This window comes from Eucyclogobius newberryi, unplaced genomic scaffold (assembly GCF_026437365.1).
Source record: "Eucyclogobius newberryi isolate DKJ021-1_F unplaced genomic scaffold, fEucNew1.0.hap1 SCAF_15, whole genome shotgun sequence".
In the NCBI taxonomy this organism is placed as follows: domain Eukaryota; kingdom Metazoa; phylum Chordata; class Actinopteri; order Gobiiformes; family Gobiidae; genus Eucyclogobius; species Eucyclogobius newberryi.
In genome coordinates this window covers 11,936,172-11,949,608 of record NW_027315779.1, presented here as the reverse complement: position 1 = coordinate 11,949,608, position 13,437 = coordinate 11,936,172, and the positions used below count along the sequence as shown (strand labels likewise).

The 13,437-nt window shown below is 43.7% G+C and overlaps 1 protein-coding gene across 1 annotated transcript; it reads right to left on the bottom strand.

The window, feature by feature from the left end:
• Window positions 1-1,856: 1,856 nt before the first annotated feature.
• vdac1 (voltage-dependent anion channel 1) lies at window positions 1,857-13,025 on the bottom strand. Its single transcript, XM_072446076.1, has 9 exons — window positions 12,898-13,025; window positions 9,448-9,517; window positions 7,452-7,501; window positions 6,451-6,603; window positions 6,328-6,380; window positions 4,807-5,034; window positions 3,204-3,354; window positions 2,584-2,641; window positions 1,857-2,006 (listed from the first exon to the last, which is right to left on the bottom strand). Exons 2-9 carry the CDS (start codon window positions 9,512-9,514, stop codon window positions 1,915-1,917), a joined length of 852 nt encoding a protein of 283 aa, XP_072302177.1. The 5' UTR covers window positions 9,515-9,517; window positions 12,898-13,025; the 3' UTR covers window positions 1,857-1,914.
• Between the last annotated feature and the right edge of the window lie 412 nt (window positions 13,026-13,437).

Here is a 13,437-nt window from a genome sequence, read left to right as displayed (position 1 = left end):
TACTTACAGTTTTTTACGATTGAATAAACACAATTTTATTTAGCAAAACCCTACACACAATTAGCACAAACCCAATTAGCACAACACCTTAGCTCCTTTGCAAAATGAAACACTATTCACGAATTTATCAAAACCATCTTTTTTGACCATATGAAACACACACGTTGTAACTATGTTTGCACCAGTTACACACTGCTGTTGAAAACCATAAACACTTTCGGCTTCTAAGTGCATAGAGTCGTTTGGGTGAAGTACACAGAGAATTTGCAAAACATCGCTCGGATTTGCAAAACTGTAAACACAATGTCTGCTCACACTTTTTTGCAAAACAATACACACAGTGAACACTGAACACACTTACACTACTGTAGACACCACACATGACACAAGACTCATGCTGTTGACAATGTCATTTATTTTTTTTCATATACTCAAGCCAACATGGCGAAAAAAAACATTTCCCAGCAGTTTCATTGCTTAAAGTTCAGCTCCTTTCAGCTTCACCTCCTCCTGTCTTCCTCTTCCTCTTCCTCCACCTCTACCTCCACCTCGACCTCTACCTCCACCTCGACCTCGACCTCCACCTCTTCCTCCACCTCTTCCTCCACCTCTACCTCCACCTCGACCTCCACCTCGAAGTGTTTACAGAGCCGCGGCGCGCGGCCAAATCTGCTAGGCTATTTTGCGCCGCGGCTCCTGAAACTGCTGGGCTATTTGACTGCGCCGGGCCAGGGTCAGGTTTAAGGTTAGGGTTAGCCATGAGGCTATATGGCCGTGCCGCGGCTCTGTAGCCACGGCCTTTAATAAATACGGCTTGGATAAACATTACCAGCAGGAGGCCGGTCCATGTTTAGTCCTGACTCTGGCACCAGCAGGAGGCCGGTCCATGTTTTGTCCTGACTCTGGCACCAGCAGGAGGCCGGTCCATGTTTTGTCCTGACTGGCACCAGCAGGAGGCCGGTCCATGTGCACAGGACTAATGTGATGGTACTTCCTGGTTCTAGTTGTACTGCGAGTTTTACAAAATTTCAAGTTTTAATAATGCGATAGTGAAAGCGTGAGATTACATGAGAACTAAAGTTCTAAAAACAAAATTAAACAAAGCTTTTTAGTAAAAAACAAAATGGCAGCTTTGTGATCATTAGTGTCATTAGATATCCTTTCAAATTATACCAGCTCCAATAGAAGAAGAAACAAAACAGTTCAGACAAAAACAGACCACAGAAGCTCGTCCTGGTTCAGGATGTTTATTATTTCAGGGAATGACAGTGTCAAATATAAGTATATTTCCACTGATCACCTGTGGAAGACCGCCATTCCAGCTCCATTTAATCATCATTTAGTTTCACTCCGTTGGTGAACGTTAGCTCGTATTTGTGAATGACGAGAGTAAGACTTCACATGTGATAAACTACTCAATAAAATATGTTCATTTGACTATATTTAAACGGAACATTTCACCAAAAAGCACACAAGACGACGTGAGACATAAATACATTTCAGGTGGTAGCTACTTAAACGGGCAACTACAACCCACCGCAGAGAATACAAACATCTGCTCCTGCACCGTTTGCCAACAAGCCCTGTAACAGCATCACCTGGTGGCCAACGCGTGGAATGGCAGCTGCCGTTTAATTGCGTCTGAACTCATTTTAAAGCATAGAGTATGAATGTAGTGACACGAATCGGCTCGGGTTCCCTTAAACGTTACGCATTTCAAAATTTCGGCTCATGAATTTGTTCTAAAATTCTCCCTTTTGAAAAAGTGGCGCTTCGGTGTGTATTACTAAAGCACAGATCTAGGGGGCTTTGGGATCGACTGGTGACGTCTAACGCTAACCGAGAGACGCTTTTGGGGGGGTCGCTCTGGTGGGAAGGAGTGCGCGCGCAGTAGAGCGGGTCCCTCGTTTGGGTCTATGCCTGGAACTCCAGACCCAGGCCCAGTTTGTGGCCGCCGGCGTTGACGTTCTTCCCGTCCAGCAGCGCGGAGAGGGTCAGCTTGATGCCTGAAAAAAAAGACAAGAACACGACGTATGCATCAAGTTACGGTAAAAGGAATGAACATTGAATCGTGATCTGATCTCGGTGGCATTTGTCATTAAACTCTTTAAAAACATGTTTATTCTGTGTTCTGTCGCTGTACAATACATCAAAGTTTGACTATTTTACAGAGTATATTAAAAAATAATCGCTTTTTGCTCATCATCGCCAAAGTTGCTGATTTTACACCGGAATCCAAAGATCTGCGGCTTGATTCTCGCTTTCGCGTCAATTGGCCTTGGTAGAGCGGTCAGATACGGTGCGCCGACCCACAGGTTGGCAGTGCGATTCCAGCTATTCCGTTTTCTTACAACCCTTGCCCGTACACCCTCCCTTGACCGTACACCCTCCCTTGACCGTACACCCTCCCTTGACCGTACACCCTCCCTTGACCGTACACCCTCCCTTGACCGCACACCCTCCCTTGACCGCACACCCTCCCTTGACCGCACACCCTCCCTTGACCGCACACCCTCCCTTGACCGCACACCCTCCCTTGCCTTCAGCCGAGCGGGTAGGAAACGGTAAAGGTCCTGGACTCACCGGGTTTCAGCGTCTGAGTGTAGCCCAGGCCCACGAGGCTGGAGTTGTTCACCTTCGCCTGGAAAGACAAGAGCAAGATGGTCGACAGCGGAAAAAAAACATTTGTGAAATATACGTTTGAAATCAGGGCTGGGGCTTCATTTAAATAGGACAGGCTGGGCGCTGAAGGGGGAGAGAGGAGGCAAAGACAGTCGGCAAATGGTCGAGGCCTGGGATGGAACCCACATTCGACCCAAGCACCACCGGCGAGCGCGCATCAAGGCGGTTTCAAACAGGCAACGATCGGCTTGGGCTTTTTTAAATTCAGATTTGGAGGAAGAAATTTGACTATATTTGGTGCTAAATGGCATTGAGACTTTTTAAATACATTTTTGACAAGATAAAAGGTTGAAATGTGGCGACTAGAGGCTTGTAAAGAGAAGATCTATGAAATTTAATAATGCGGCGGCCTTCTATGCGTTTTAGTCCGTATAGTCCAGATAACAATCAAGATCATTAAAATACAATTACGTTATAGTCGATTAGTGGTGGTGAAGTGATCAGAGTGTAATGTCCAATCATCCTTTAGTTCTATTTGATGAAACAAACTGAAACCGCTGGAAGACTCGGCGTTCACTCACAGAGAAGGCGGCGTCCTGGTCGATCTGGTATTTGGCGGCGATGCCAAAGCGAGTGTTGCTGTTGCCCGCGGTCCAGGCCAAGTTGACGGCCGTCTCCAGTTTATCGTTGACCTTCTGGTAGATGGAGCCGCCGAACTCCGTGCCGTCGTTTCTGAAACACAAGAGAAATACAATTGTATTTTGTGAGGAAAAATGCATAGTACGGAACCTAAAAAGGGTTTGGGTCATTGACCCACTACAGAAAATACGACAAACGACAACATTGAAAACACTCGTTTCCTTGATAATCCTGGCCATTTTAGAAGCATTTTTGTTCAATATACAGCCCAAAAAATATACCTGAATGTAGAGGAAAAAGTTTTATCTGGATGTTTGTCACATTTAACTTGAATTTGTCTTTCAGAAAGTTCAAGCGAGTAAGCTGCTCACAAACTTGAGGAACAGCATCATGTTGAACCTCGGGAATGAAAGAATAAAAAAACACACAGGCAAAACATTGTGTCAAGGCTCTAAAACCGACAGCAAGACGGGAACAAAGCACAAAAGTCAAATAAAATCTGCAGAAGAACTCTTTAAAACGAACACGAGCCGTTTGATTTAACAGAAAACACATTGGCGCCGGGGCTGCAGTAAGTGAAGAGATAATCGTAATAAAATCGATTAAAATAAACGTCACGGAATTTTGTCAACAAGCTGAGAAAAGTCGTTTTAAGATGCAAATCGAGCCAGAAATCCATGAAAATTATGTGGAAAATGTAAAATTATAGTGTAATATATGAAAATAACTTTTGCCCATACATTTTGTCCATCATCTGCGTCATTTCAGCTTCGTCTGGGTCAAATTTGGTAATTTTTTTTGTCATCGTGCGATTTTTGCGTTCTGAACATATATTCTTTCAGTTGAAAGAATAAATCGCTAAACTGATCGACCAGAAAAGCAATCGTCCGGGAGATTTTCTGGACTTGGAAGTGCAGAACCAACTGAACGGCACTGGGCAATGATCACGCTGGCGGGAGGACCGAGGGGGCGTGTCCTATCGGCGTCATAGCGCCACGGGAAAAAGGGGCCAGTTTATTTCCACCGGCGAACCACACGACTGCGAGAGACGCTGCCACGCCCCTATAGCCAGAACCTTCAGCCGTCCTGTGATTTCAAATCCTCTGATTCTCTCGTCCCCATTTCACACTCGGCTGATTAAAGCCTACCGGCCAAAGAAATCCTAAAAATGAAAAGAATCGATTGATCACACTTCAACTACAAACCATAAAAGGGGAAACAAAAAAGGAAATTAATCTTTATTTAAAAATCAAATTGACAAAATGGAAAATTATTCAGAACTTAAAGCGCACATTTTATTTTATGATTATTTTTTAAATGCCATGCCTTTATTTTCTACTTTTACACCTTTACTTACCTTATGTTCTCCCTGATCCACCTCATTCTTTGTGTTTTTTTTGTATATCTATTATCTTTTTTTTCCCTCTGTTGTTGCTTTGTATGTTTGTTCTTTCTTCTAATAAAAAATAAAAATGGCCAAACAAAGGAACTGAACCGCTGGCGTGCTGTAGACTGCGGCGCGAGCGTTCCCAGTCGAACTCTTACACGTTGGTGTGGAGCTGGAACTCGTCGGTCTTGTAGCCCACGGCGAAGTTGCTTTGAGTGACCCGGTTGCGGCCGGCCTCAAACGTGGTCTGGTACCCGGCGAGCCAGCCCTCGTATCCGACCACCGCGACGCCGTGGATCGCCGTGCCGTTGATGTCGTAGTTCACGTCGCAGCCCACGTTTACGTGCTCGCACTTGTAGGCCGTCTTCACCTTACCGCCCTTCTTCCTGTTCAGAGAAGAAGAGAATCAAAGACAAGAAATAAATATTTAGGACTGTCAAAGTTAGATTTACAGACCATTCGCTTTGTGTGATGCTTGACCCTTGACCCGGACATTAAAGGCCACGTGTCGGGGTCTCGCGTTTCTATTATTATGATGTCGTTTGGAGAGATCGTCCCGAGGTAAATATTTATCATAATCGAGTGGCAGTTTGTGAAGAATATGACAAATTACATTAAGTAATGCCAAGTTGTACAACACGGCACGTCAGCCTTCTGTGATGTCATCAAAAAGTGCTGTTCCATTAAAAAAAAAAGCAGAGAAACTTTGCAACGCAACTTTTTATGAAAGTTTAAGCAATAATTTCACAAAATGAAAAAGGTGTCGTCTGGAGTAATTGTTTGTCAAATCATAACTATTGTATGATTTAAAAGGATTTTGGCCTTTGTTTACAGTATGGTTGCTAGGTAACCGTTGAATACCTCCACCTATGTCATATTTGCTGGCCATGTTCAACCAGGAAGAGACATAATGTTAAAAAATTGCCAAATTAGAGAAAAACTGGCAAAATGTTCAGTAAAATCTAGTGTAAAGAGTCTAATGTGTCATATGGCTTTAAGCTTCAAGTTAGTTCCACCCACACACTGACCTGGCCCCGCCCCGCTTCACCTCTTGTGATTGGGCATTGACCAGGAGGTTTGACCACGTCCGGCATTCAATATTTACAGTAAATGGAAAGCGCAATGAGCACAACACGACGACATGCCTGACGTTTGTGGGGTTTTGGCGACACCTGTTGGTCTAAGAACAATGCGCTCTGGGATAGTTCCCTTCATTCTTGTGACGTTTGTTTTTCTGCTTCTCTGTTATTGGCCGACGTCGTCGTGCGAGGCAGCTGATGACGCGAGTTTGGGCTTTACAAAAATAAATGTGATACCGAGTCGTCAAGTCCAAGTCTTGAGCGCGAGTTTGGTCTTTACAAACAATAAAATCCCTTGTAAATTGTGACGTTTCTTTGATTGTGTGCGACGTGTGCAGGTACTATTGTTGTAACGAGATATTTCACATTCATTTCACATCTAAAATGACCAGGACATGTTCACAGAAGTAAACGTGGCCAAATCAAACATTTCATCAGCTAAATAAGTTAGTTTTGGATTTAGTTACACTTCAATAAACCCAGTGAAGACTAAAACACAGGCTGCGCAGTGTCAATTGATATTCTAAAACAGACTTCTGTTGTTGTGGCCGCTCTAGAACGTGTGTTTATTTTGCACATTGGTCATTCAAAAGTCTTTACCCGGTGTTCGGCGAGAAAGACGAGTCGAACGTCAGCTTCAGGCCTTTGAGCAGCTGCAGAAGAAGCAAACGTGAGACGCGGGAAACACAAACGCGAGTATGTGACGCCTGACGTGTGCCTGACCTGGTCCTCCACGGTGATCTCCGTGCCCAGAGTGTTGTCGGTGTTCCACTTCTCGGTGAACGTCAGGCCGTGCTCGGACCACTTGTACTTGGTCTCCAGAGAGCCGTTCACTTTGCTGGTCTCGGTGTTGGCCGAGCCGGTGCTGGTGAACTCCTGCGGCAACAAGCGAGCGCGTCAGAACATCACGACATGAGACGAGACCGCGGGCGGCGAGACACGGCGAGCTCAGTGCAAACGCAGTGAGCAGAACAGTCTTTTCTGGGAGCAGCGTTTGTCATCTGTATAACGTTGGTCTAATCCGCCTCAGTGCATCGTTTATAAATTAGGACAAACTTGTACTTTTGGTCAACATAGAGCTGCACAATAAAATTCCTTCATATTTCAGTCTCCTCTCAGATGTTAACGCTGGGGCGCAGACATTGTGAAGCTGGCATTTAAAAACTACGGCCCGGGGCCCAAATGTGGTCACCAGACAAATTTTTGTTGGCCCTCCAGTTCCTGCTAAGTTGGTCCAAACAACAAAATGTAGTGCTTTTTACAGTAAAATTGGAAAGGTTCAAGCATTTTGATCTTATACCAACCTAATATTCATGTTCCCAGTCTTATTAAAAGGTGGAGGCATCAAAACTATGTCAAATGCAAAAATGCGGCCCTGGGTGAGAAAGCGTCTCGTAAAAGCAGGACTTTGACAAAAATGAAACCACTGCGCTGTGATTGGCTGCGCTTGGGCGGTCCACCCCCAGCGCCACTTCACGGCCTGAAAAAAAACAGTTCGACCTAAACCTGAAAGTAAAAGTATGTGGACATGAACGAGTGCGAGGGATTCGTTGGGCGGAGGTTTTTTCCCGCGTGTGAAAATCCAGTTCATCGTTTACAGCGCGTTTACAGCGTGTTTACAGCGTACAGCAGCTGGTTGTTGACGCTGTAAACACACGACTGAGGTGAATCGGGGCTAATCTACGGCGGCGCCTGCGGCTTAAGCTCATTTAGCACCGACTTACCAGGCCATTCTCCGACTTTGTTTTCAAGTCCAGTTTAATGAGACCGAAACCTGAGGAAAAAACAAAAACACACAAATGTTCAGGAAATGGCCTCATCATGCAACGAGTTCATAAACAATCAGTACTTTATGGAAGCAAAAAGATCATATATTGATGTTGCTTGAGTATCTTGATGAACGCAACTTTAAACTTATTATTTGAGGTGTAATTATCAAACAAATGTGTAAGAAAAAAGTGCAGAAATACTTTTTTCCATCGTTTAAACCCAGGGGTGCAGCCAACGATCGTTTCGCTAATTGATTACTCTTTAGACCAATCGATAAGCCGTTTACGGAAGACAAAAATGTCACGTGATGAGAATTTTTTGGACTAAATTTGAAGTGAGGCCGTTCGTGGATCAGGACGGAGCGCGTTTAGAGACAAAAAGTGCACGTTTTCATCAACCGCGCTCAATTTGCACATTAATTCTGTTGTTTTCGCACAATGCTGAGTCGTAAAGCGCCTTTGCTCAGCTCGCGGTGCATTTCGGAACCCGCGCTAGGACCCGATAACGAGTATTCAATCGCTAAACTCGCCGACAACAGGCTCGACCGTTTAAATTTTGCCCGATTTATTCCCGTGAACTGAACATGGATTGTCCTGGGACTAAACATCGATTTTTAACATCATTTTCAAAGTGAATAATGTGTCTGGACGGTAAATTGATTTAGTATCATTCCCGGCGCGTCCTCGTCCGTCCCGTTCGATTCTTTTGCATTGCAGCAGTTTGCGTTGCACGCGTTTCGCCATTTTGAGGACTTTTCACCCTTTTAAAAACAGCTCGGAACAATCAATCGCGGTGGCAGTGGTGCTACTTTTACATCAGTCTGAAGGAAACTTATTACATTTATGTTCACGCTTTGTTTGACCGTTTGAGTATCTTTTTTTCCCACATGAAACTTAAAAATGCGCCCGTCAATTGTGTTTTTAAACTGGATTTTATCAATCTTTCAAGGGACAGTTTCTTTAAAAATGGTTTATTTAAGGCCTAAATCAATCATAAAACCTACAACTGATAAGAGTTTATTTAAGGAGGAAAATGGAAGTAATCGTTCTAAATATCAGGATTTAAATGAGACAATCGTGGTCATAATTTTGCGCCATAATCAAAAAACCCTCAAGTGCTTTTAATCTGCGTTTGTTGCGTTAGCTGCACTTTTTCATTCAGAAAGTTCACATTCTTGTTCGTCTGGATCAGACATTTTCACTTGTTCCGCTGGAGGCAATAAAACATAACGGACCAATTAAGGGACAAACGAGACGAGCCAGAGGAAGGCAGTTATGTACAAGAGCTTTTACAGCACAAATTAATCACATTTAAATTCAAATTGAAATTCAAAAATGTTTGATTATTTTATTTTAGTATTTTGTAACTTACTATTGTACATTGAGACTTTTTAATCGATCAAATAAAGGTTTAAATTGAGACTGAAGGCTTCTAGATACAGAAAATTTACAGATACAATGTTTTATTGAGTAAAAAAAAAAAAAAAGAGGAACAAATCTGAAAAAGTGGTTTATTCTTTGACATTTTTAAATCTTTGTTATTAAAAAAAAAAAGTCTTTTGCACATGTTTTAGAGTCTGTTTAGTCCAGATTAGGCACGTCACGATATGGAATGTTAGTGTGACGATTATTGTGAGGAAAAGAAACATCACGATTTAACGGTTATTCATCATTCAACAGTGATATCTTAACATTTTTCATTCTTGTGGTCTCGACAGGCGAATGTTCAAGTTTGTGAGCGGTTTTACCAAATATAAAGTTCTGAAACACAAAATAAAGCCAAATAAAGAAAAAACATTTACGTAACCAAAAAAACACATAATTTTGCTTCTAGAATTGTCACGATCATCATTATTTTGGTCTTCACGACCTGAACAATCACGATTACTGATCAAACCGATATACGAGAGTCACGATTGGTGGAATAACGGGGGCTCTTCTCGGGTCTTACCGTAGCCTTTGGTGAAGACGTCCCTGGCGGACTTCCCCAGGTCGACGTAAGTGGGAGGAGCGGCCATTTTCTGCAACACAAACGTCCAGACAAACGTTATCGGAAAGGAAGAACAGGAAAAAACGTGACACGCTGATCCCGAAACGCGTCGATCACAACATCAGAGGAACGATCAAACACTTACATCAAAGTTAGAAATATAAATATCACAAAACCTAACAAGGAAATGGTCTATGAATACTCTATAGACGTTAAGAGGACCACTATAAAGTTTTTCCAATATAAAAGATCCATTTTGTTTGTCCCAAAATAAGAAAACTGCAGCGTTTCAACAGCAAAGTAACTCAAAGTGCCCCCTGCAGGTCGGACGACTCACAGAACTAAAATGCAGTTAAGATAAATACATTATGAATTTTCCTAAAAAAAATATCCCAGAACAACTTTTTTTTTTTAATTTATTATTTCACAACCTGCTTGTAATTGATGACATCACACTAGGAAATTACCCAGCAATCTGAGCGCACAATATTTTTTATTTGACAAATATACGAGAGCGACTTTATTTTGTAGAATTTATTGTTTAGAGAGTCAAAAAAGTTGTTTCTTTTGTGTAAATTCTGCAAAAACTTTGACTGGAGCGAGTGTCTCTGGTGTGATGTCACTTCCTTTCATTTAACAGATTTTCCAACATTTTCACCACAAATACCCGCTCGATTGGTGTAAAACTATAATTTATATGTACAACAAGTATTAACACACCAAATAAGGCAAACATTTAAAAATCATAAAAAACGGTCATACGAAACTTTAAGAAAAATTTACTTTGCTTCGTTCCATTATTCATTTTGTGTAGGTCAATGGATAATAATTAAACAACAGACCATGATGCTTTGCGGTGAAAAGGCGCAAAGCATCATGGTCTATGCAGTTCATGGCCGTCGCGAAATAACGCACGTTGGAGCAAAGGAAAGCGTTCATAATGAGTACGATTTGAAACGTGCATTCTTTGATAATAAATCCAATGCAGTTCTACGTTTAGCCTTTCACTCCGGGATATTTTGCAATTCCGCCCTTTCCAAACGCGGCGTTTACTTAAACACGCGGCTATTTGCCTTCGCTTACTCAAGCAGCCTCTGGCGATAGCGCCGGAGCGCCTTTTGTGCCGAGGAATCTACGCTCGGCAGCGCGATTCGTCGGTTAAAAAAGCTTGGCGGCCGAAGTGCCCGTTGTGAAAGTGAACTCCCTTCGTTTCCCCGACCGCAGTGAGTCACTGAGGCGAGTGCCAAAAGAGAGTGACAGTGTTTTTCCATAGCGGCTTCATTACTTTCACAACATGGTCCAAATCCTCGCCGAACATGTCAATTCAAGCTTGTAAAAGATCTCCACCTTGTTATTTACACCAGGATTACAGAAATAAGCAAGAAGGAGCGTTAAAATATCCACTGTAATCCTGGGGGGAAAAAAGTCAGGGATTAACAATACACAACTGCGCCACTAGAGAGCGTGCACGTGTCCCCAAACAACTCTGAACGCAAAGAATAATGGATTTATCTCAAAGCAAAATCCGAGCAGTATGTATCAACCAATATTAATCATACACGTTTTATTTCACTTGTGTCGTCACGTCGGTGAAGAAAATTCGGATTCAAACGGGAAACTGTCGAGCAAAAGCGACGGTAAGAGGGAGTGACAGCTCCATCAGGACATTACAGTGCATTTAATAGCACTTCTATCCAGACACGTCATGATAACTATATTGACTTCTTATTCGGTAAATTGTGGCTGGAACCATAGATTTCACGACTCACTGGAGCGTTTTTGGTATTCTCAGCGATGGGATGGGATTATACGACATGAACCACAGAAGCGCAGCGTTTGATTCAGCTTTGCCTTTGCTCTAGTGCTCATGATTGTATACGAGGATTTACTGCAATTGTCCAGCTGTACGTTTATTGTCCCATTAACATATCGCCCATGCGCTTCCGTCGCCGCGTCGATGCAGTGGATAGAGAAACGCCACGTTGCCGTAGAGTTTATGGTAAAGCTTTTAGTCCCCTGGCTGCGATAAATGCTCACACACGAGAGGAGCCGGCGTCCACCCCCCGCGGCTGTGTCAGGAGCCGGTGTCCACCCCCCCGCGGATGTGTCGTGTCAACGCTCGCATCACTCGCGGCCAAATGTCACGAGCCATTACGTGCAGAGGCTCGACCTTCAGCGGCGCCGGGTCAAGAGCGGTCCAGAGATAAACGGGACACTGCCAGCACTTCAAAACGCCAGACTTTTCTGGACGTGTTCCGGACGGACTGAACGTGGACTACAGCGGGCCAGATTCGGGGGGGTTTCGACCGCGATTATTCCAGGATCAGACCACGAGGAACCAGTCTGCAAAACGTACCAACCTCGGCCCGTGGCACAAACGAGGGCGAATCCCGGGCTTGAACCGGGTCTGATCCAGGACTGCACTAGATCTACAGTCAAATGTAAAGACCGTGCAGTTTTTTTTTTTACAGTGCTCCTAAAATCTATCTTTGGACACATGTAGTAAAGAATAAATGTCTCAGATAAAGGGCTACAGGTGGAGCAAACCAGGCCTAAACCAGGACTATTGACACATTCATGGAAAAATTGAGATAACGGTGTAATCAGACATCTCAAAATTAGACACGTGCAACAGCAACAAAACCTCTTGCAGGAGGATTGAGTGATGGGTTTAGTGGTTTCACCAGTAAATTTACAGACCAAATAAGTCATTCTCGCTTGGTCTAAACCTCATTTAGCTCATGGCAATATTCAATAATTTGTCATTAATCTGTCAATTTATTTAAACCGGCAAAACATTATAAATATAAAATATCTCATTCCGTTTTACGTCTTGATTTTAGCTGAAGACTTTTAAACCATTGTCAAATATTTAAGAACACCAAGTACTATTGGATTATTTTTTTAGCAAAGTGTGCTCAATCTTATGAAACTTGGCAAACGAATCCAAAAGCTGTGTTTAATAAAAAAGTATTAAATGCCAAAACAAGACCAGTCATTAATGTTTGTCCCTGAAGAACTCTGCTGGACTGAACAGAGGGCAGCATCCGTGTCCTCTCCACTAGCCTTTAGCATTAGCTCCAAGTTTAACCAGCTGTTAGCATTAGCATCACGAGTTTGTTAGTCCCGAGAGCCGGAGACTGGAGCTGACAAGCCCGCGTGCTTCTGTCACGGTAAAGCGTTGATGAGAAGCCGGTGGTAAAGTCAATGGCCACCGCACGCCGCACGCCGCACGCCGCATGCCGCACGACCTCTCGCGCTAACAGCAGCGGCGGGCCTCCAGCTAAAGCGCACCGGGGGCTAACGCGCAGACTGCACGCGTGATTAGTGCGTTCTCCCCGGGCAGAGCCGCTGGGTCACGCCGCTGTGCAGTGCGGGCTCCGGCGGCGCTGCGGAGCGGGGTTTACGTACCTGCGAGAGCCCGTGGTTTCGGTGCAGCGAGCGGAGAGAAGGAGGCTGCTGCGGCTGTTACTGCGCGACCGGAGGAGACCGAGGGAGCGTGGTACGTCACGCACTACGTCATGACGCACGGAGCCGCGCACGCAGCCAAAGACACAAAGCGCAGAGGGTAATGCGATGCGGGTCAGGTGCAGCGTCGTTTTTCACGCAGCGACTACCGCGATTAGACAAATAATTATTATATATCGTGTATAATAAGTCAAAGTTTAGAAAGCGTTAAAGTAACAGTACGTAGCTTTTTTGGAGGTGTTACCCGTATGATTATAAGTTGGAACATTTTCTATGGAAACAACATTTCAATGGAAACAAGCCGGAAGAGTCCATAAGACCAAGAAGGCTACGAGTCAGGTTTAAGATATGCCTTTATTGTCCACATATGGGGAAATTTCGTTGTTGCAACGCAGGTAGATAAAAAAACACTCTTAATAGAAGAACTCTTGTAAACAAAAACTCTTATAAACAAAACTCCTATAGACAGAACCTCTCATTTTT

Bases quoted from the DNA above. Each gene is read 5' to 3' on its own strand.
- vdac1 (XM_072446076.1), bottom strand. From the start codon at position 9,514: ATGGCCGCTCCTCCCACTTACGTCGACCTGGGGAAGTCCGCCAGGGAC. The intron at 6,381-6,450 runs GTCAGGCACACG...CTTCTTCTGCAG, and splicing joins AGATCACCGTGGAGGACCAG to CTGCTCAAAGGCCTGAAGCT. The intron at 5,035-6,327 runs GTAAAGACTTTT...TTCTCTGAACAG, and splicing joins TCTTTCTCGCCGAACACCGG to GAAGAAGGGCGGTAAGGTGA.